General features: G+C 45.7%; 1 protein-coding gene across 4 annotated transcripts in view; it reads right to left on the bottom strand.

Annotated features, from left to right (window-relative positions):
• The window catches only part of HYOU1 (hypoxia up-regulated 1), a 68,724-nt gene that overhangs the window by 30,346 nt on the left and 16,234 nt on the right, over nt 1–22,144 (bottom strand). For all 4 annotated transcript variants that reach the window (XR_003852089.1, XM_029572368.1, XM_029572366.1 and 1 more), the window contains exons 7-20: nt 21,041–21,222; nt 20,465–20,580; nt 20,177–20,363; nt 19,399–19,533; nt 18,742–18,824; nt 18,024–18,156; nt 17,197–17,384; nt 9,023–9,161; nt 8,772–8,832; nt 8,587–8,669; nt 8,098–8,280; nt 5,007–5,194; nt 4,680–4,767; nt 4,387–4,509 (exon numbers count right to left, since the gene is read on the bottom strand). Coding sequence is in view for 3 of the 4 variants with exons in the window: in XM_029572368.1 (XP_029428228.1) it covers nt 4,387–4,509; nt 4,680–4,767; nt 5,007–5,194; nt 8,098–8,280; nt 8,587–8,669; nt 8,772–8,832; nt 9,023–9,161; nt 17,197–17,384; nt 18,024–18,156; nt 18,742–18,824; nt 19,399–19,533; nt 20,177–20,363; nt 20,465–20,580; nt 21,041–21,222 (1,889 nt within the window). In the remaining variant the exon portion in view is untranslated. The remainder of the gene's footprint in view (nt 1–4,386; nt 4,510–4,679; nt 4,768–5,006; nt 5,195–8,097; nt 8,281–8,586; nt 8,670–8,771; nt 8,833–9,022; nt 9,162–17,196; nt 17,385–18,023; nt 18,157–18,741; nt 18,825–19,398; nt 19,534–20,176; nt 20,364–20,464; nt 20,581–21,040; nt 21,223–22,144) is intronic.

The following is a 22,144-nucleotide window of genomic DNA, read 5'->3' as shown; positions in this document are numbered from 1 at the left end:
AGTTTCTTTGCTGGCGAAGCACAGGGAGATATCATGAAAAGGTTTTAGTGGCCGAGAAATTTCTAAAGCATAGCCTTGTCCTATCACGCTTAGAACCCACTGGTCTGATGTGATCTTGACCCACTCGTAAAAAAAAAAAAAAAAAAAGAGAGAGAGTCAACTGACCCCCAATGGCTGGGATTAAGCAGCGGGTTGGCCTCACTTCATTGCATGTTTTGGTTCTGCTAGGCCCTTAGGTGGAGCCCTCTCAGTTTGCCCAACGTCCACGAAAAGGACTGGTTCCAGGACTGAGACCTCCCCGAAGCCTGCATCTGGCCTGTGCCCAGAGCTCTATTCTGACAAACACCTTTGGCCTTGAAAGCAAGAGAGAACCAGCAGAAATCCTTTGGGTCATTTAGGCTTGTCTTCTGGTAGCTTGTGCACCTTATTATCTCAGAGATGTTTTATTAGCTGCTTCAAGTCTTCTCCAAACAGGAGAAGATTTGGAGAGGGGAGCGCCTCAAGCCTTCTGTGTTGGCTCGTGTCACCATGAGATCCAGCTAAGGAGCCCCCCCCCCCCCCCCATCTAGCAAAATGTGATTACAGGCCTCCGTTGTCAGTTCACTCCCCGGGATCCAGCTGTGGGCGGTTTAGGAAATCCACTTGGATGTGCCCACTCCTGCCACATGGGAAACTGCAAGCCCTTCCAGGTGACGCTTGGCCCACGCAAACAGCAGACGAGCTTCTCAAGCCACGGCGTGACTCTTGCTTCCTCCTTGTCGTTGATGTATGCTACTGTGGTCGCATTGTCCAAGAACATGTGAACCATTTGACCTCAAACCAGCGGCAGAGACTCTTCCAGAGCCCTGCGACTGCTCTCATATCGAGACAATTGATGGACCAGGTCTGTTCAGCAAATGACCAAATGCCCTGGGCTGCCTGACCCAGGCATACTGCTCCCCAGGCCTGGAAAATAGCGTCTGTGATCACTACCACCCAATCCAGGACTTGAGAGCCATTCCCTTCTGCAAATTGGTCTTCAATAAGCACCATGCAAGGCTGGACCTGGCCTGTTTTGACAATGTTACAGCTCAGACACTGGATTCCAGCAGGACAACAATGCCCTCTGCAGAAATCGCATATGTGCAAAGGCCCATGGAACCAATTCCAACGTCAAGGCCAGGGATCCGAGAATCTGCAGATAATCCCAGAACCTGGGAACCTGAAAATGCAATAGTCGAGTCACTTGCTGCTGCAGTTTGACCATCCTGTTCGTTGTGAGGTACACCTTGCCCATTCGGGTGTCGAACTGAGCCCCCAGGTACTCCAAGAACTGAGACAGAGACAGATGACTCTTCGCTCTGTTGACCACCAGCCTAGTGAATGCAGAACCTGAAGCACCCGGTGTACAGACCAGGTGCAGTCCTCCTCAGACTTAGCCCGGATCAGCCAATCATCGAGGAACAGATCAACTAACACCCCCTCCTTTCAAAGAGCTGCCACCACTATCATTACCTTTGTGAAGGTATGGGGAGCTGTGGAGAGTCCAAAGAAGAGAGCTCGAATGGAAATGTTGACCCAGTACATTGAACCTCAGGAACTTCTGATTGTTCCATATTGGAAAGTGGAGGTAAGCCTTGGTGAGATCCAATGATGCAAGAAACTCCCCTTTGCGGAATGCCACAATGACTGTTCGCAGAGTTTCCATCTGAAACCACGGCACTCTCAAGCTCAAGTTTACCTACTGCAGGTCAACTATAGGATGGAAGATGCCCTCCTTCTTTGGAACCACAAAAGTATATGGAGTACCTTCTCTGCCCTTGTTCATCCAGCGGAACCGGGAGGATGACTTCCAGTGCTAACAATCTTTGTAGAATGTCTTCCACCGCCTCCCTAGTTTCAGGAAACGCAGCACAACTCCATAAAGGTGTCCTTGAGAGTGCATGAGAATTCTAAGGCATACCTGTTCCTTATCACCTCCAATACCCAGCAATCGGAGGTGATTTTGGCACACTCCTCGTAAAAACCTGCCCCCAACCGCCACCAATGAGGAGTGGGTGGGACTGGTCTCATTGGGTTGGCTTACTGCTGCCAGCTTCTTGGCCGGCGCTGCCTCTGGCAGACCTGCCAGCTGCTTGAAAAGACTGACAGGCTGAGGACTGTTTGGAATTGGAGGTGGGGGGGCACCTCTTCCAGGTCAAAACCTGCGAAAATCCCGAAAACATGAACACGAGGAAAAGTATTTCTTGAAAGGTTTTCCCCCACCCCACCCCCATCTTCAGGCAGCTTATTGCCCTTGGTTTCTCCAGGGACTTCATAAGCTAGATCCTCTCCAAACAGAAGTTTCCCTTTGAAGGGAAGATTACATAACAGATTTGGAAGACGCGCCCATGGCCCAGTTGCAGAGCCGAAGAAGTCAACGAGCTGCCACAACAAAATCCATGCTTTGAGCTGTGGTGCACACCAGATCATACAATGCATCCGCCACATAAGCTACCTCAGCCTCCAGGCGAGCCGCCTGGGTAGGGCTCAGGACCCCTGACAAAGCAGGGGTCCTGGGGCTTCTGAATCCAACAAACAGGCGGGCTGCACCATGCTTGCACAGACCGCCACGCAAGACTCAAAGAAGAAACTTCAAACAGCCGTTTGAGCTGAATCTCCAACTTGTGGTTCTGCACATCCTTCAGGGCAGCAGCCCCCGCCACCAGAATGGTGGTCTTCTTAGTGACCACCGAAACCGCAGCATCCACCTTAGGTGTCTTAAGGCACTCCAAATGCTCTTCCAACACAGGATATAGCTTCGCCATAGCCCGACAGTCAGATTTGCATCCAGGGAGTCCCACTCCTGGCTGATTAAATTCTGGAAACCTATTCGGAATCGGGAAGGCGCTGGGGTGGGCGGAGACCATCCAAAACCGGGTTGACACCCTCACTATCGGTCTTCCTCCTTGGCTAACTTCACCCCCAATTCCTCCAAAACCTGAGGGATAAGGGGTGCATTTCTTCCTTCTTAAACAAATGGACCACATGCGGGTCGTCCCCCTCCGTCCCGCTGTTCATCAGTATCTGGTCGTCTCTGCTTGCATCCAGGTCTGGGGACTGGGTCTCTGTTGGAGTCCGCATTAGGGGAGGAGGCCTCCTCTTCCTGCAGGTCATCCAAGACATTCGGATCTCCTCAGTCCAAACCGGGACACAGGCCCCGAGAATCGCCACGCAGCCGAGGTTGCTTTGGAGGAGCCCAAACCTCTTTCCCTGAGGCTTCCTTTTTGCTGAGCACCTAGCTAAAAAGGCCTCGTGCGTGGGAAGAATAAACTCGGGGGAGAAATCACCTGGGTCCACCAGCAGGACAGCACCACTAGAGTCAGATTCCATGTCCCCCTCACTCCCCAGCTCAGGCTCCCATGCCACAAGAGACAGTGGAGGGGGTCATCCTGGGGCTCCTTTTCTGGATGCAGAATAGAAGGCAGCCAAAGACCTTCCTTTGGTTCCAGCCCTAGAAGCTGCCTGATAAGAAGTCTTGGTCTTGTTCCAGCCAAATTAAAAAAGGGACAGACTAAAAGAAAAGAAAACAGCTGCCCTGAGCCTGTAGCTGACTCAGCAGCCTCATAAAGGGGAGGGATCTGGACCACCAGATTTACACACCACGGAAGAAAGGAGCGAGCATACAAAGTGTCACCAACCCCCAGCTCAACCACCTTGACTAGACAGGGAAGGACCCACTAGGACCCAAAAACCCCTGGGAGGAAGGCTTATAAATTCAAAACAGTCTGAATGCAGAACTGCTGGTTTTGCACCATCTACTGGAGACAAAAAATACTGAGGGACTGCAGGTGGCACACTAGGTTATGTACAGTGCCAGTGAAGCTTTGTCTCCCAGGAGTCTGGACTGATCTGGGTATGTACAGGGAACTCAGGATAACACCCCCCCCCCACGCCCGCCTCCTACCTCAGACTCCAAAATGTCCATCCTTCCTCCAGGTCAGCAGCTGGCTTCCCTTTCTTCTGCCACACATCAGCAAAGGCAGCTAGGTCCCCTTCTCCTACATGATTGCCTCTCATCCTGCCAGCTGATGCGTGCAGCATCAGGTTATTGATGATGGCGGATGCAAGACATTGGTGGGCCTGAGATAACGAAGCTTAACAGATAGGCAGGCCACAAAAAAGATGGCGAAGAGCCAGTTCCGGCCTACAGGCTGTTTGGCCATCCCAAATGTAGAGGTTGTGTTAGCTTCTGTTCATTTAGAGATACACTGAAACATACAATTTGACCAGGGGGTGCCTAAAAACTTTTAAATACAAACATATAAAACATATACAAGAAATTTTAGATGGGACCTGTCATCATGGAGAATGTGGAATTGCAAAATGAGTGTAAGAATTTTTTTTACCAATCTTATCTGTCCATACCTTGGTTGTTGCTGTGAAACCTTCATCTTCCAGCCAGGTGGAGGCCTGGCTGAGTTTGCTGGAGATTTCTTCTCTCTGCTCCTCAGTAGAGACAAACTGGAATTCTTTCTGGTACAACTTGTCCTAAGTATGTGAGTAAAAAAAATCAAATTCAGCAAAAGAAATCAGTACACAAATCATCCAACTCCAATACTATAAATCAGCAAACAGCACATGCTAGAAATCTGGCCTGCAGCACCTCTATACTGCAATGTTAGACACAGAGATCCTGTCGTGCTTCGCAAACATCTTACCTGAGTTTCAAAAATGAAAGCCTCCAGACTATTAGCAGACTTTTCTCTCTCTTGCTTTTCCAAGTCTCTGTCTGTCAAGTCCTGAAGCCTAAAACAAAAGGAAAAAAAAAATAAAGCCAGAAATTAGTCACTGTGGAGAATTCATAGAGGGAGCTGCTCCATTAGCTTCGCCTTGACGAAACATTACTTTATCAAAAGCTTTGTGCACCATTTCCTGGGGCTATGCTTCACCAGGTTGTTATCCTGCCTCTGTGCTAGGAGGTTGGTGGGGCTAACAGTAAAAAGAAAAAAAAAATACATCTATATAAATAAAGCCACACAACGTACTTTTTCATGGAATTCTTGAGTTCATCTTCCAGAGGCTCTAGCACATCGTTCACAACCAGCTCCACACGGATCTCATCCACCAGTTTCTGCTTCTTGGGGGCAGTAGGTTTTTTAGCTGCTTCTATTTTTGCCTCACCTTTTGGGCTTTTAGCCTCCTCTTTCCCAGCATCTTCCTTCTCTTTACTTTCCTGTTAATCAAAAGATTAAAATTAAAAAAAAAAAAAAAAAAAAAGGAAAATTAGTTCTTAGCTGCTAGTTTTCATTCCTGTAATACCACGGACCAGTCCAGACTGCTGGGTTATGCCTCCCTTCCAGCAGATGGAGACAGAGAAACTTGAAAGGCACCCACCTCTTAGTCTGGTGTGCCACCTGCGATCCTTCAGTATAATCAATACCATAGCAGAATGAAGTAAATTTAAGAACCAATGGCTAGACCAGCTCAACAGTAAACTTCGAAAAAACTTTGTCGACAGTCGTGTCGAATCGGGCTCCCAAGAAATCCAGCACCTGGGACAGGACCAAATGGCTCTTGGAGAAATTGAAGACCCATCCGAGAGTGAAGATGCTGCAAGACCGAGCGAACTGCTATCTTGCAAAGGTCCTCCGACTTCGCCCGAATGAGCCAATCGTCCAAGTAGGGATGAACCAAGATCCCTTCCCGCCTGAGAGCCGCCATCGCCACTACTACCATCACCTTGGTGAAAACGCGGGGAGCCGACCTGCAGACTGGCCTCCAGTGTGTCCCACTCCCGGGTCATGAGCTGCAATAGCATTGGATGGAAAGGAAAAGTCCTAGGGGGAGCCCGAAGACCTGACAGGACAGTATCCACTGTAGAAGGCTCAGAAACTGGTTGCGGAACCCGAACATGAGAGGATCATAGGATCAAGCTCCTTTCTTCAAAACAATCTGAGCACCCGTGGATCATTTCTCTCAACCGGGACGGATTTGTCAACCTCATCGTCTGTGTCTGTGGTGGGAGGGTCCTGCAAGGAAAGATCCGGGGGTTTGCCTTGAGTTGCCCCCGACGTGTCAGAAATCACATGGACCGTCCGAATTCTAGGGGCATCCTGGCCCTCAGCAGGCCTGGATACCTTCGCTGGCTGAGGCTCCTGTGACTGTAAATCCGCTTCTGCCTCCAGATATGCTTTGTGCAGTAAAAACACAAACTGGGAAGAAAAAGGGTGCTGTCTCTTTAAGGCCCCCCCCCCCCGGGGAGAAATAGGCATCGAGCCCCGAGGCCTCTCAGGGCTCAGATTCCACTGGGAAACTTGTGGAGGAAATTCCCCTCCCCCCCAAGCCCTGCACTGCCAATGAGCCTGGAGGATCCAAAATGGCCACCGTTCCCACGCTGATCAGGAACGGGGCAGGCCGAGGCTTCCGAGCCTGCAGATTCATCCCTGCACCTCAGGACCACGTGAGAGACGCCCCCCCCCCCCCCCCTGTCGCAATGAGCTACCTCCGATGGACCTTCTCCCCCGGGAATGCATCGGGAGCAGAGGCAATCGCGGGAGAGCCACACAGCCGGCTCCCTGCAGGCAGTACACCGCGATCCCCGTGGCATTTCCAATGGAGCTGCGACAAGGAAAAACAACTTAGCACAAAACTATCCCCTCTGGAGACCCGGGAGACCTTTTGAATTTTTTTTCCCCTGTTGCTCACATCAACCAGGGAAATGAAACGCCCCTGGGTCTAGCTTAGCAATAGCCGGTCTCAGAGGAATGGCAACGTCTCTGGGCTGTTAGGGGGAGGGACCGGCCCACTGGTAAAACCCCCTACTCACCGGTTTAACAAAGAAGCTCCGGGCAAACAGGCTCTTAGGGCCCCAACTCCAGCCGTGCCTACTACCAAGCGGGATAGGCTTCAGCCCCTTGGGAGGACTTGTACTCCTGTTTTCTCCTTATTCTGTTTTGTTTTTAACAAATTGATCTAACCAGAGGAAATTAAAAGTACAAAGACCTCCTCAATAGAAGGCTAACTGATTTATTTATTTTTAAAGGATCAGGACCGCAGGTTCTGCAACCTTCATCTGCTGGAGACAGAGAAATACTGAAGGACTGCAGGTGGCACACCAGACTAAGAGGGGGTGCCTTTCAAGTTTTTCTCTGTCTCCATCTGCTGGAAAGGAAGCATAACTCAGCGGTCTGGACTGATCCAGGGAAAGTAGCATTGTAACAGCAAACATGCTAGAATCCACTGATAACGTCAAAGAATTTGTGTGTCCACCTCACTGGCATGAATTTACAAACTAACTGTCTGCATACGCGGACTGCCCTCCTTGGTTTCCAGTGGTACAAATTCAACAGACCATCACAGGATAGAATACATCCAGGCCCAGCATATGAACGTTCATGGAATAAAGCTGCTAACCATGAATCCATTGTAAGACACCAGCATTATGGCACTAAATGCATACTAAGTTAGCAAGCAGCTGTATGAACTGCTAAGGGGACCAACAAGTTTAGGTAACCTAAAGCAGAAATTTTAAGCATTGCTTCTCTGCCTTTGGGTTACAATCCAAGTACAGGATCTTCACTATGAGCTGAGGACAGTCCCTTCTTGGCCTTTTGGCAGAAATTTGAACCTGTCTAGAAGATTAATATCCACTCATGTGAACCCTATTTGGAACATAATGTAATAATTGTTGCCAAAGTGAGTGGATTAAAAAGAAATTTGAGTATTTTAAGCATAGGAAATTCTCTCCATTGTGATATGGAGTCATTTCAAAACTGCCCACATTGATGCAAAATCAATGGGTAATTTTACCCGTGTGCTTTGCTTCGATTTTCAGAGTATGAAAATACTTTCCCTTTGAAAATTGCCTCAGGAAAAAATACCCCTTACACGTTTGCAGCTGGCTTTTTCTGAGGGTATTTTTTCCGAACAAAAACAATGTGTGGTTTTGAAAATGCAAAACTATGTGCATTGCCACCTCCTCCACTCTAACCCTGCCAGGAATGCCTCCACACAATGTAGGTAGCATGCATGTAACTTTTGCCCACATTGAGGGCAAGCCATTTTCAAACAGCTTTTTTTGAAAATTGCTCTCACAATGCTTGCCTTGCCTGAATGACAAGCAAACAAGTTGCTTACCTGCGATTCCAATTTCTCGCCTTCATCTTTCTCTTGTTTCTTGCCATTTGTTTCAGACTCACTGTCTGCCTTATCTTGTGTGGTTTCTCTCTCTTCCTCTCCCCCAGCTTCTGCTTTGTCCTTGTCTGCTTCGTTGCCTTGTTCTTCCTCTCTTCCCACCTCAGCCTGGCTCTCCTCTTCCTCCTGTGCATGTGGACAGTATCTGCACGTTTCTTATACAGAGAATGTACCCAGCGATTCCCCCATCCCTTTCTCCCCAAGCTAGTTACAGCTTCTCTCTCTACTCGTTTTCCCCCCACCCTACCAATGCAGCATCCCTTCATAACACCCCTCCCTCAACTGGTGCAGCTTCTCTCCCTTCACCCTCCCTGTGAGGTATTTGTTTCAAGCCCTTCTCCTCCACCTTCCCAGTACTTCTCTTTGCTCCCATTCCTCTCATTTTGCTGGTGTAGCATCCGTCATCACACTTCACAAGTCTGCTTTGCTAACCTGCATGGTTTCTGTTACATTGTCCTTGTCTTCTGACAGGGAGCTTCCACCTCCAAAGAGACTAGAAATTGTATTTCCAAGTTCTTAAAAAGAGCAACAAAGATTGTTTTATTATCCCCATCATATAATTTAAAAAAAAAAAAAAAAAAAAGTGTATCAAATATTCAAACACAAGACACTTTTACTTGTTAAAGTCGACTCCTCCTCTTGTTTCTCTTCCATGACAGTTTCAAACACAGACTCCACCTAAAAAGAAGGTAAGATGGCGGCAATGGAGTAACATAGCATGTGCACATCTATGAACATGGGTAAATTCATATGAGTGGAGGCAGAAAGTTTTATCTGGTCTATTTACCCACCTCTTCACCACCTAGGCTGTTGGTTTCATTCTCCATCAGATTTTGTCACCCCCTTTGTACGACATCTCAGTACTTACCCTGTCCAGCCCCAGAATTCCACTCTCATCCATGTTGAAATGTGCCTTAATGCCTTTCGATTCGTAATCTGAATTCTTCTGGAAACTGTCCCCAACCCCATTCAGCTTCACTGTGGTGAGATTCAAGGAGCCAAATACTCTAAAATCAAAAGCAGAACCATAAAGAAACTAACATTTAGCCTTACCCTACCAATCCCTGAGAAAGCAAAGTTGCTTACCTGTAACAGGTGTTCTCAGAGGACAGCAGGATGGTAGTCCTCACACATGGGTGACATCACTGGATGGAGCCCCCGGTCCAGAATTTTGATCAAAGATTCTAGAACTTTCAAACATGCCCTGAGCATGTGCAACTATAGTCATCACCCTGCCCCCTAGGCAGAGTCCCTTAGTCCAGAGTCCCAGGGGAGGCGAGTGGATCTCATGAGGACTAACATCCTGCTGTCCTCAGAGAACACCTGCTACAGGTAAGAAACTCTTTCTCAGAGGGCAAGCAGGATGGTAGTCCTCAGACATAGGCGATTCCCAAGCTATAGGCTGTTCGAGCAAGACAAAGCAGAAAACCACATCGTGCTGAAAGCACCACTTCTCTCCCACAGTTGTCCCACAAAGGGGTCTAGGCGGGAAAAGAGCTGAGTTCTACAAAGAGAAAACCACAGAAACGACAGAGACACAAAACCCAATGCATAACAAAGGCGCCTAAAGCAGAGGAGCGATGCGAGTGCTTGCAAGAAATGCTCCGCATCACGGAAAACATTACAAGCAGGGTTTCAGATCAGGAAACCTGGACAAAGACAGTAGGTTTAAAACCTCCTGGATACAAGAAAAAGTCTAGAAATGTAAACAAGAGAATGACTCTTGGACGAAGGCTGCATAGTTTCCTTTGCTATAAGATAACAAAAAAAAAAAAAACCCAACTATCTGGGGCCCAAGAGCTCCCCAGAAAGAAACTGCGGTCCACTGGCATCCTAAGGACAGAATGCATCTGTAGAAGCATACCCATGGTTGACCAACAGGCACAATAAGCAGGAAAACCCAGGCAACGCTTGGAAGAACAATCAGCAACAGCAGCAGAGTCTGTGACAGACCCTACATGCCAAAGCACCAGACACAGCTGACCAGCAGGACAGCATAGAGAGAGTTTCAGGGGTTGAACAGCAATCCCTGAATTGGATGTCTAGCCCAAAACCCCAAGCAGGGAGATAAGTTAGGCCTGAAACTCACCCATGCTGCACCCTGTCAAGGGCAGGGCTATCCATCCTGTCCGTCTACAGGATAGTTCAGATGAGCAGTAAGGCCCTTTGGACAACTTAGGAAGTGAGAAAAGCTAAAGGCGGTATTGGCCAGAACTTGGAAAATAGGAAAATTGGTTTTTGCCTGTTAATTTTTGTTCCTGTAGTACTATGGATCAGTCCAGACCATGGGTTGTGTCACCAATCCAGCAGAGGGAGGCAGAGAAACATTCTACTGACTCTGACGTTATACTCTGGAGTGCTACCTGCAGTCCATCAGTATTGAACGATATCAAAGCAGAAATCTAACCAATAAAACTGGCTAACTAAATTCTTACTCACAAATCCTAAGTGGAAGCAGAATCCCGAGGAACCGTGGAAATAAACAAACATTGAAAAAGTAGACAGCATGAAATGCTGTTTATACACCAAAACCATGAACAAGCGGACTCTCTGAAGAAAAAAATAATTGCTATAATTAGACCTAAAGGGTGGGCCTCTGGACTGATCCATGGTACTACAGGTACTTGCCAAGTTCTTATGGCCTGGATTGGCCACTGTTAGAAACAGGATGCTGGGCTTGATGGATCCTTGGTCTGACCCAGTATGGCATGTTCTTATGAAACTCAGCAGGTAAGAACCAAATTTTCTTTTCCCTGTACGTACCTGGATCAGTTCAGACCCTGGGATGTAACAGAGCTGTTTTACTTGGGGTGGGACCCAGAGTCCCGCTCGGAGAACACTCTCTCCAAAGGCTGCCGAACTGGGAGCCTGGACATCTAAAACTGTAATGACGAGCAAAAGTGTGCAGCAACTTCCAAGTCACTGCCTTACAAATCTCCTGAGGAGAAACCTGTTGACACTCCGCCCATGACATAGCTTGCAACCTAGTGGAATGAGCTCTCAAACCTTCCAGAAGATAAGCTGACCGTATGGTCTCCTTTAACCAGTGAGCAATCATATCCCTGGAAATTTTATGACCCTTACGAGGACCATTCCACAGAACAAACAAATGATCTGACATTCGAAAACTGTTGGTAACTTCAAGATAACGCAACAGCACACGTTGCACATCCATTTTCTTGAGGTCCTTAGAGGAAGGATCCGTACGATCTAGACATGGAAAAGCCAGAAGCTCTACAGACTGATTTAAAATGAAAAGAAACAACTTTGGGTAAAAAGGAAGGCACAGTACGTAAGGAAACTCCCATATCGGAAATTCTAAGAAACGGCTCTCTGCAGGACAAGGCCTGTAACTCTGAAATCCTACAAGCTGAGGAAATGGCCACAAAGAAAACCACCTTCAAGTAAGATTTTTCAAAGTCATTTGTTTAAGGGGTTCAAAAGGTGCCGTACACAGAGCCCTGAGAACCAAATTCAAACTCCAAGCAGGACAAGGGTTCCGGAACGGAGGATGTAGATGCTTTGCGCCTCAGAGAAAACGCGACACATCCGGATGAGCCGCCAAAGATAATCCACATACCTTACCCCAAAAGCATCCAAGAGCTGCAACTTGGACTCGTAAGGAACTGCAGGACAAATGACAAAATATCAGATATGGACGCCTGCCCCGGATCTAATTGGTGCTCCACACACCAAGTTTCAAAAACTCTCCACACTCTCACATACGCCAATGATGTGGAAGGCTTATGAGAACGCAATAAAGTAGCCACCACCGCATCGGAATAGCCTTTGTTCTTTAACCGACGCCTCTCAAAAACCATGCCGCTAGACAGAAGCGTTCGACCTCTTCCAAACAAACGGGCCCCTTAGACCAGAGGGACAACAGATCCCGAAATCATAGAGGACCGTCCAGCACCAGACTGATCAAATCCGTGAACTTCGGACAATGCGGCCATTCCGGAGCCACTAAAACAATGTCGACTCGTTGAAGCTCTATCCGACGCAGGACCTTGCCGATCAGAGGCCAGGGTGGAAACAGAGAACGTCCTTTGGCCAAGGAACAACCAGAGTGTCTAACTCCTTCTGCTCCTCTTTCCCTCCTGCGGCTGAAGAACCAAGGGGCTTTGGAATTCTGGAATGTTGCCATGAGATCCATTGCCAGTTTGGACCACCTGTTGCATATCATCTGAAAGGCTTCTTCGCACAGTTCCCACTCCCCCGGGTTGAGATGACTGAGGAAGTCAGCTTGGACATTGTCTACTCCAGCAATGTGACAAGCTGCGATGCTGAGCAGATGTTGTTCTGCCCAGGGTGATCAGCTGATGCGCTTCTCGCGCCACCAAAATGGCTTTGAGTTCCTCCCTGGCGGTTGATGTATGCTACCGTGGTCACATTGTTGGAGAGAATCCGCACAACTTCCCGCAAAGGAGAGGTTGAAGAGTGTGCAATGCTAAACATACCGCTCTGGTCTTTAACAGATTGATCGACCACCGGCTTCTTCGCTGGACCACTGTCCCTGAACAGATGTTTTCTGACATACTGCCCCCCAGCCTGAAAGATTGGCATCCATGGTGATGACAGTCTACTCCAGAATCTCTAGAGGAACTCCCCGCCATAGATTGACCGACTGTAACCATCAATCCAGACTAGATCGAGCATTCTCTGTAAGAGGAAGGGGAAGACGGTATTGTTCCGAAACCGGATTCCAGCGGGAAAGCAATGCGGACTGTAGTGGCCTCATATGCGCAAAGGCCCAATGAACCAATTCCAGAGTGGATGTCATTGAACTGAGGACTCTCAAATAATCCCGTACACATGGTATAGGAATGGACAATAAGACTGATTTGTGCTTGCAACTTGAGAAGGCCATGTTCTGGAAGGAACACTCTCCCATGAAGAGTATCGAACATTGTGCCCAGGAATTACAGCGACTGCGAAGGAACTACATGACTCTTGTCCTCGATCACCCAGCCTAGGGATTGCAAGAGGTTGATGACTCTGCTGACCTTTGAGCGACAAAGAGACTCTGACTTCACCCAAATTAACCAGTCATCTAGGTATGGATGGACCAAAAGACCCTCCTTCCTGAGTTGTGCTGCCACCACAATCATTACCTTGGTAAATGTTCTGGGAGCTATGGCTAACCCGAACGGGAGAGCCCTGAATTGATAATGCTGTCCTAGAATGCAAAATCTGAGAAACTTCTGATGATTGGAGCGAATGCCGATGTGAAGATAGGCCTCGGTGAGGTCCAGAGACGCTAGAAACTCTCCCTTGTGTACCGAGGCTATGACTGACCTGAGAGGTTTCATTCGAAACTTGGGAATCTGCAGACAACGGTTGACTCTTGAGGTCGAGAATGGGACGAAAAGCTCCCTCTTTTTTTGGAACTGAACTTTAAATATATCAAGATACTGATAAAAGGAGGATTCTACAAACTACAAATCCTTAAGAAACTCCAACTCCTACTGCACCCCCCAGACTACTGGACAGTACTACAATCCCTCCTCTTTGCCAAGTTAGATTATTGCAACGCCCTCCTAACAGGCCTTCCCACAGCCACCCTCAAGCCCCTCCAGCTCCTTCAGAATGCAGCTGCACGAGCACTAACAAATAGCAAAAAAAAAAACATACATCACGCTCACACTCAAACAACTCCACTGGCTACCCGTTCCTTTCAGTTCTCAATACAAAACCTTCATGCTCATCCACAAAGCAATCCATAATGATAAAGCTAGTTGGTTACAAGGACCACTGTCCCCCTGCAACTCTACCAGGAATCTCCGCTCAACAAATACATGTTTACTCACTACTCCCTCCATTAAGGAAGTGCATCGAGTCTCCACAAGAGAACGCGCTGCATCTATAGTAGGCCCTCACCTCTTGAACAACCTTCCGGCCTCTCTCAGAACTGACCCCTCGACGCCTTCCTTCCGAAAGAATCTCAAAACCTGGCTCTTTCAGAAAGCATTCCCTCCAGATAGCTGATTTCTGCCACCCCCTCCCCTGGCTCTGCCAATTCCCCTCTCAGCCACTGTACACAGTAAGTTAAATTAGAACATATTACTATTAGAAAAGTTATTATGTAAAGCAAGTTGTATGTACTCAGTTAATTAGTTAATCTGTTAATCTGTTATACTGTATGTCATAAGGCCTGCCTTAGACATCCTGTTGTATGTAAACTGGTGTGATACGTCAAATCGAATATCTGTATAGAAAAATAAATAGAGTAACGACCTCCCTGTTGCTCTGGTCGAGGAACTGGAACGATAGCTCAGAGGTCGCTCAAACGCTGCAGAGAGTCCTTTACTGCATTTTTCCAGGTAAGAACATAGTGAAACCAGAAATCGGTTGTGAAGCCGCCGAACAAAATCTAAAGTGTAATCTTGACTTATCACCTTGAGAACCCACTGATCTGACATCCATCTGGTCCATTCTCTGTAAAACAGAGACAACCTGCCTCCTATAAACGGAACTGGGGAATGGATCGGCCCTATCTCATCGGGCAGATTTTGCTCCACCTGCCCACGGGGCAGGGTGGTGATTACAGCTGCATATGCTCAGTCGGGCATGTTCGAAAGTTCTAGAATCTGAGATCAACATTCCGGACTGGGGAGGACTAACTTCCTGCTTGTCCTCCAAGAAGAGAATTATCCCACTGCCCCAAGTCCAAAGCAGAACAATAAGCATGAACCAACACAGCCAAAACATTCTAGGACTTCACTCAGATATCTCTTCCTGATGAAGCAACTCCAGTTCAAGAGCTATGAATAGGCTTGATTGCCACAATGAGCATGCATGAAATATATTTTCAAACAATGAAGGTAGTGCAATCAATTTAATCTCATGCATGCTCATTATGGATGCACTAAAAACCAAACCCATGATTTGCAAATGTGACTCATTGGAAGAAAACCACTTATTTCCCACTGGCAGAAACAAGTTCATGAGATTGCGCTGATTGAGAAGTTCATATTTACCCTGCAAAAGAATCTGGCAATATATGATAAGATTTGGGGCAAGTATTGGATCTTTATTGGTCTCCGACTGTGGGGCTGTGCGCTCTTATTTTTAAGTCACATATGTTTGCTTCATGATCCTGTTTAGTGCACAGGAAGTATTGTGCAGATTGTAATATGATTATTATTGTCACAGTTTGTGATTTTGCTATGATACTCTGTGTATGTTTGCTTTTTCTATTAAAACACAAAAAAATAAAACACAGATCCGTATGTAGCTCAAGGACTGGAGCTGTCCGCCTGGGAATTAAAATCTTTGGCTTACAGCTCTGCGTGGGGAAGGGAGTGTCCTATGTTACTTTTATTGACTGTCTTGGAAGCTTCCCTTCTGCTCTTTTGGACTTCCAGCTCAAACTGGACCCAGAGCTGGGGCCTAGTACTATGAGCCTTCATTTGCAACTATCCAGGGATTTTATTTCTCCTACAATTCACTTGATACACAGAAGAAATAACTTTTGGCAAATGTTTCCAAATATCTAAACCCATTTTCCCATAGACTATTTCATAGTTATAGATTTGCTTGCAAATGTGCCTCGTGTATGTTCATTATGGATATCCTGAAAACCAGGCCTGTTTGTGGCTCTTGAGGACCCAAATTGGCCATTGCTGCCCTAGATTTACTGGGTGGCATGGGACAGTCTGTGAGAAGAAATGCCTTTGTTGGCACAGTAGTATTTCCACTGCAGGATAATAAAAAATAAAAAGCCCACACACACCACATGCTATGAATCACTCCTGAAAAGTATGCAGTCACCCAGGCATTTGTTAGATTTCCAAATGACTGGTAAATTTGGTTTTGCAAAGTCTTTCATGGCCCTTGGATTTTCAGAATGGTACACCTGCAGGAGCTTCAATTTAAAATCACTTGCAGCATTACCTCCCCAGAAGACCTTTGGCAACTCTCTTCCTTGACAAAAATTCTGTCAAGTATTCACTTCCAGAAGAGGTTTGTCTCATTAACCTGGAACGCTTAGTTTGGTATGTAAAGGAAAAATTGGTTCTTACCTGCTAATTTTCTTTCCTAGAATACCATAGATCAGTCCAGACAATTGGGTTTTGCATCCCTACCAGCAGATGGAGGCAGAGAATAAAACACTTTCAGGCACTGCTACATAACAGAGTGCCACCTGCAGTCCCTCGGTATTGGCCTGTAAGCAAGCCAAAAACTGAGTGGGAAAAAAAAAAAAAAACAAAAAAACACACTCCACTCAAATTTAATTCTCCTTTTTCTACGGGAAACAGAACATAGGGTGGAACCTCCTGAACTGAAGCCCTCATATCAATAAAGAATCCGAAAAACAAACCGCAGTCCTATAGGTTTTGGATATGTCTGTACATCTCTATCTATATCAAAAAAAGGAAATGTTGTATTCAATAACTCTTGTTGCAATGCCACTTCCCAAATTAAATCTTCAATTTAGATATTTGGCCGCATCAAGCAGCCTGACAGCGTAATCTCTGTGTGTTCAAAGGAGAACCGCCCGGACCTCTAATCATCTGCGGCAAACAGTCTCTATACTTTTCTTTTTGTTTTCAATTTTTTCGATTTTTAACTGATGATTTATGATGATCTTTTTTTTTTTTATATAAAATGATGTATACATCATTTTATATTAAAAAAGGTCATAAATCATCAGTTAAAAATCGAAAAAATACTGAAGAACTGCAGGTGGTACAAATGGTTATATGTAGCAGTGCCAGTAAAAAAAAACTTTCCTTGTCTCCATCTGCTGGCAAGAATGCAAACCCTGGCATCTGGACTGATCTGGAAACGTACAGGGAAATCTGCCTCTGCAATATCCCCAGCCCTGGCTGACCCAGGAAGCAAAGGCTAAGCCAGGAATCAAACTCAGTGCACAGCTGTGCCACTCTATTCAGGAGGCTAGCTCACAAATTATTTTTATGCATAACTGTCAATAAAGGGTCTATACATTTACCATTTTTCCCCAACAAACACAAAATGGAATAAACCTTTAAATACATTTGATCTTAAATGAACAAGGAATGCACACACACAACTTACTGCAGGTCCTCCTGCCCCAAGAAGCTCAAATCTCCATAGTTAACATTGAACTCAAAGTCATCCGTGTAACGGTTGAAAGTGATAACCTTGCGTTGTGGGTATGGTGCCATCCGCTGGAAGAGGATGCGTTTGTTGTACTTCAAGCTCTTGGTTTTGTCTTCTTCCTCCACCTCCCGTGTGAACTCTACCTGCAGAGGAGGGTGGGAGGATTACACAGAAACATGATCTTACTCTGCAGCAGAATGACGGCACAAGCCTGGCAAGCAGTATGTCTCGTCAGAAGGCCGCTCTGTTCATGAAAGTGTCACGAGCTAGAAGACCAAAGCACCAGCCATAGAACAAAACTAGCACTCACTAATGCTGTCCCACCATTTGAAGGTAATTTCATAGCTATAATGCATGCTCATCCTCTTAAGCTGAAGTTTTGCATTTATATTTTATTTCTTGCTCACTTCTATGGAACAGTGTAGTTAGAAGAAAAAGCAAAGTGAAGATAATGGCAATATCTATATTACCACAGGAAGTGCCCAGTCAGCACACACACAGAAACTATGTTGGAGTCAGGGCATGTGGGAGAAGCCCCCTACTCTTATTATTCAGAGGAATTTACATACGGTCATTACTTTTGTACTGTGTCACAAATACTCGGGTGCCAGACACAACCAGAGCAGAATCTCCAGACCTAAATATATATTTTACGTTTTGCTGCTTCCCCATACCTCTTTAAGAGGATAGATTTACCAACCCTACATCTAACGTCAGTATTCAATTCCTTGCTATTTTGTGATCTTAATGTCCCCACCATTCTAGAAGTGCTAGGATCTCACCTGGATGGGAAAGAGTGCTGCATCCCTCACAATGAAAGGTTTCACCTTGAAGGCTTTGCTGAGTGCAGCTGCCTGGTACACTGCACCCATTGCAGCCGCCTCATCAGCATTGATGTTCTTCCCCAGCTCTTCCCTTCAAAATGTGGAGGGGAGAGAAAGCGAAACACCAACAGAATATTAGTTTCAATATCACCTACAGGATAAGTCTTCTACATCATTCAGCTACAAAAAAAGAGACAGCAATGTACCATTAAAACTTACTTTCCAATATAGAGTGGGAGATACTGTAGGGAGGAGACTGGACTCTTTTGGGGAAGCTGTACAGTTATTTTTTTTGACCAACTCTTTTCTTGCTCTTTTCATGTCTATAGGGAGTGGCTGCTGGTGGGTGTTTCCCAACATAGGGGGTTTCTATGTTCTTTTCTCCTCTGGGTTTTCCTCAAGGATTTCTGTGGGAGGCTAGGCTGGGGGCCTCCTACTGTGCTATTGAGTTTTATATAGGCTTTGGGGGGGGGGGATATAATTTTGGGAGAGACATTAAAAGGAAGAAGATTTTGCTACATCTGAAGAGATCCCTTGCTTCCATTGCCTGTATTCAAGAAACATCTTTCTGGTGGAGAGAGTGGGAAGCTGAAAAGAGTGGGTGGACAATCCTCTGAGGGAAGAAGGGAAAAAATAAAAATAAAAAGGAGGGTGTGCTATTCTGATTAAAACTTACTTTCCAACAGTCTTTAGTAAAGCCTCCTGTACTCTGGGGACTCGTGTAGCCCCTCCCACGAGGATCACCTGATCAATCTCATCCTATGAGAACAATAAAGTTGCATTATGATGGGAGCACATACCTATACATTTTGAGTGTTCTGCATATGAACTGCCATACTCAGGCAGACTGGTGGCACATTTAACCCAGCATGCTGTCTCCAATAAGGACAGGCAGTGGATGCTTACATGGAAGTTTTGACCCACAAGTAATCCTAATGAGAAAAAATAAAGAACCCCCGGAAGGAAGACTTAAAAGAAAATCGATGAACTGCAGGTTCAGCACCCTGTGCCATCTGCTGGAGACAAAGAAAATATTGAGGAACTGCACATGGCACTGGGGTTTATGAAGCAGTGTCAGTGAAGCTTTTCTCTGTCTCCATCTGCTGGCAGGGATGCATAAACCCAGGCATCTGGACTGATCTGGGTACATACAGGAAACTCTTGTTTATCATTTCAGTTTTCAACAGTCACTGGAATGAGATGACACTCCACATGTGCGCTCTGTTCTTACAGACTTCCTTTTGATAGACCTGATAGTCTTCGATTGACTTATCCTCCACACACTTCTCTAATCCCTTTTCTCCAGGTAAGCCAGAAGCACATCCTAACTCACCAGGTTCATCTCAGCAATTCTTAGAGCCTCCTGCACTGGGCCAGAAACACGTGCAAACAGGTCCAGACACATATCCTCCAGCTCCTGCCTCGATACCTTGGCTTTGAAGTCAATGTCGTCCATCAGACCTTCAATCTGCCCAAGGAAGACAGCAGGGAACACCCAAAGTCAGAAAAGCTGATCCTGAACATCTTTTCTACATGATGGCCCATACATCTTACCTCAAGGAGATCTAGCCTGATGTTCATTACTGCACATCATGTATGTTAAAATTTATTACTGCAATGTTTAGTCCTACAGAGGGCAATTTTTGAATTTATGCAGGTAAAAAAGTATTTTACTCACATTAATTGGCAATGAAAATTAGCCTTCCTTAATGTGGCTAAAAAAGTCTGTGCAGGTCAGGAGGAAAAGTACATGTGTAGATAGCATTTTCACATTCTATACATATATTTATTTTTATTTAAAAGCACTTATATACCGCACCCTCCAAGGTTTGGGGTGGTTTACAATAAAATGCATACATAAAAATGATATATTTTTCCAGAAAAACCTATGTAGATGAAAAGCAGGTGCAACTGACCTTGCATGTCGTCCTTGCAACAATTTTCAAAAAGCGAAAAAAGTACACGTGCATTCCCTTTGAAACGGGTACAAAGCTGCAGATAAAAAAGTGTCCCAGTGTGGACAGGCTGAAAATCATCCCCATGACAAATTGTTGATGCTTTCCCTCTCCCAAAGCTGTGAACTAGCACAGCAGGGCTCTGCACTGCAGTACCTGGGCCATGTGATCCACATTGGCACTAAGGATGGTTTTCACACGATTTGCCTCTTTCAGAAGTTTGGCCATTGCACGAAGGTTTCTTCGAACATCTTTCTTAGATTTCTTCTGCTCATTGAAGAGCTTGGCCAGGTGATCCCTCAGCCGAAGCTCCATCTCCAGCCCTCCGAGTGTGCGATCAAACCTAACAATGTCAGATAGTGAGATTGGAGAGTATGAAGACAGCCGGCACTTCAGCAATAAGACAGACAGACACTTGTTCGGAGTTCAGAAGAGTCTCCTTACCCAACTCCCCTGATCTGAAGCTGGGGCTGCGTCCCAGAATCCTTGGTTTTCACAGTGTTGTATGTCACAATAGTGCAGGTGGTACTTCCAGCTCCCATATCATAGAACATAATATTCTAAGTAGATAAAATTTGCAAATTAACAAATCAGCATGGAACCAGAGCAGAAGCTGGAATTGGGACTTAAGGTAAGCCTAGTTGGCAGCAAAGTACTGACTGCTAGCCTATGAGTCTAACACCTATGCAAATTATTTTTATAGCTGAAAGAATTCAGATGTCACTGTGCATCATTTACAAATCTATGGATCTGTAACAAAAAGCAGCTTGCTTTATGAATACTGCAATCACGATTATTCTTTTTCCCTATTAAAACAGGTTAAACTTATGTACACTATCTGTATGGCAAAGTTATATAGATAAACTTCATAAACCAAAAGGGCATTCATGTAACCAGGCACTGAACTCTAGTACTTCACAACCATATTGCTGCTATAAAAGGATAAAGCATACATCACCTCCCTGATTTACTCCTAGCACACCTAAAAGTCTCTCTAGCCCCCATTCTGGCTGTGTGCACCTGAGCCGTAGCATTAATGTCCTTCCTCCGGAAGACACCGTAATTCAGAGCCACTGCAGTGTTGTCATTGATGAGCTGTAGGACCTTCAGGCCGGCTAAATGTGCTGCCTGCATCACAGCCCGCCTCTCTGCCTGGTTAAAATACACCGGCACAGTGATCACAGCATCCTTCACAGGCTGTTCTGCAAAAGCACAAAAACAGCACACACCTAGCACTCGTCCACGATAAAGAACCCTGCTTTATATGTAAGTGGTATTTTGAAAATCAATTAGGGATTTGCTCATGTAAAAGTATGTGTCATTTTGTGCATACTTTAATCCACACTTGCAAGAAGCATCCTTAGCAGGAAAAATCGTGGAAACTGTTATAAAGAATAATATCACAAAACATTTAGATAGATATGGTTTATTGAGACAGCCAGCATAGATTTACCCAAGGGAAGTCTTGCCTCACAAATCTACATTTTTTTTGAAGGGATGAATAAACATGTGGACAAAGGTGAACCGGTAGATGTGGTATATTTGGATTTTCAGAAGATGCTGAACAAAGTCCCTTATGAGAGGCTTCTAAGAAAACTAAAAAGTCATGGGTTAAGATGCAATGTCCTTTTATGGATTGCAAGCTGGTTAAGAGACAGGAAACAGAGTAGGATTAAATAGTCTGTTTTCACAGTGGAAAAAGGTAAACAGTGGAGTGCCTAAGGGATCTGTACTTGGCCCAGTGCTTTTTAATATATTTATAAATGATCTGGAAAAGGGTAAGACTAGAGAGGTGATCAAATTTGTGGATGACATAAAATTATTCAGAGTAGTTAAATCTCAAGTGGATTGTGATAAACGGCAGGAGGACCTTATGAGTGGAAGATTGGGCTTCCAAATGGCAGATGAAATTTAATGTGGACAAGTGCCGGGTGATGCATGTAGGGAAAAATAACTCTTGCTGCAGTTACACAATGTTAACTCCTAAGATAGAACCTATCACCCAGGAAATAAATCCAGATGTTATAGTGGAATTGAAATAGTCAGTTCAGTGTGCTGTGGCAGTCAAAAAAGCAAACAATGTTGGGAATTTTTAGGAAGGGAATGGCAAATAAAACGGTGGAC

The sequence above is a fragment of the Rhinatrema bivittatum genome, chromosome 12 (genome assembly GCF_901001135.1).
Source record: "Rhinatrema bivittatum chromosome 12, aRhiBiv1.1, whole genome shotgun sequence".
NCBI classification, from domain to species: domain Eukaryota; kingdom Metazoa; phylum Chordata; class Amphibia; order Gymnophiona; family Rhinatrematidae; genus Rhinatrema; species Rhinatrema bivittatum.
The sequence above is the reverse complement of the archived record's forward strand: the minus strand, read 5'-3'. Positions and strand labels throughout refer to the sequence as shown.